At 24.6% G+C, this 1720-nt stretch overlaps 1 protein-coding gene across 1 annotated transcript; it reads left to right on the forward strand.

Moving 5' to 3' along the window:
• Positions 1–480: 480 nt before the first annotated feature.
• NAEGRDRAFT_76969 (uncharacterized protein) lies at positions 481–1050 on the forward strand (the record flags this gene model as incomplete). The annotated part of the gene is made up of 4 exons (XM_002668074.1): positions 481–538; positions 579–704; positions 761–790; positions 833–1050. The coding sequence occupies 4 exons, from the start codon at positions 481–483 to the stop codon at positions 1048–1050; spliced, it is 432 nt and encodes a 143-aa protein (XP_002668120.1).
• Between the last annotated feature and the right edge of the window lie 670 nt (positions 1051–1720).

The raw sequence follows: 1720 nt of genomic DNA on the forward strand, positions 1-1720 counted from the left end.
TTTTCTTTTGATTACTTAAACTTCAAAACGCATTGTTCTTTAGAATTATCAAATGTTTCATTTCCTTTAAATAATTGAGTAATAGTGATTTTTTGAAAAGAATGTGGCATGGTTATTAAACTTAAACTTTGAAACGAAACCACAAAAAAATGCGCAAGGGGAATAACAACAAGATGATTGCCAATAATGAAAATAATTCTTTTGTCAAACTACCCTACGAAATACATTGTCACTTATTATCATATTGGCGACATTTAAATATTATATTAAATTTTCAATCAATTTGTAAAAAAATTAATGTATTCCAAGTATTGTCATGAAGAAAAGGATTTTTTCAATGAATTTTATTGGAATTTATTTGAAAATTATTTACCAATTAATTATAAATTAAGGAACGAATTTAATGTGTATAAAAATGAATTGATCAAACAAGGAAAATTAAAAAGAATTGTATTATTAACTTTATATGCTAAATATAATATGCATAAATTACATGATAAAGAATATAGTATTAAATGTTCTATAATGGGTGGAGTTGGTATGTTGTACCAAATTTAAATTATTAAATTACAAATTAGGTAAAACATCAATTGTGTTTCAATTTTTTAGAAATATGTTATGCTATGATCTATCATGTGTAGATGATTATGCGAAATATATACTAGTTGATGAAAATACATTTAGAATAGAAATATTTGATACAGGTTAGTATTTAAATAGTTTACAATTTTTTATTAATTATATTAAATATTGAAAATAGATGCGGCAGAGGAATATTCAACATTGAGAGGTAAGTCAATATATTTTATTATTATATATCTAATATACATAGATCAATGTATTCGATCCAGTAAATGTTTTATACTTGTTTGTGATGTATTTGATTTCAAGTCAATTAACAGTTTAAAATTTATGATCGAACAAATATTAAATATTAAAGAATCAAATGACATTCCAATTGTATTTACATTAAATAAGATTGATTTAATTAATAATAATAATTTGGAGGAAATGGTTGAAAAATTAAAAATGAAATTAATATTAATTTAATTGAATATTATCAATTAATAAATACTAAAATAGTAACATCATGTGCTATAAAAGGAGATGGTGTTGAAAATATATTTGAGGAAGGAATCAGGTTAACAAGATTTGAAAACCAAACTGATTTAAAATTGCTATTTAAAGAAATTATTCAAAAAGATGTAAAATATTTAAAATCCACAACAACAAATATTAGAGAACATAAATGTTTGACCATGTGAAATATTAAATTCACTAATATTAATAATTGGTAAACGTCAAAGAGCAATAGCTCTTTTATTTTCTTACAGTTTCATTCAAACGAAGGAAATCCATAGGATTCTCAGCAATAAAAAAAACAATGAAACGAACTTTGGATTCAGTGCTGGACATGGTTGAGTGTAATGAAGATACTCAACAACACCAGCATTCCGAATGTTTGGGAAACATAAACAAGAAGAAACTGCAAGAAGTAACAATTCGCAACTTTCCTACTGTTGCAAATATTTACAATATCACATACAAAGTAATGGATTACAACGTGTTTTATGAATCGAGAGGTAAAACTCTTCTATCATGCACAATTAATAATGTGGTCTGCATTGTCAAAAGAGTGAAGCAACATGAAGGAGTAAAATCAATTTTGAGTTTATATTTACCTAGTGATAATCCAGATTATTGCTTCACACTGAAAGGA

This window comes from Naegleria gruberi (genome assembly GCF_000004985.1).
Source record: "Naegleria gruberi genomic scaffold NAEGRscaffold_738, whole genome shotgun sequence".
Lineage (NCBI taxonomy): Eukaryota > Heterolobosea > Eutetramitea > Acrasida > Naegleriidae > Naegleria > Naegleria gruberi.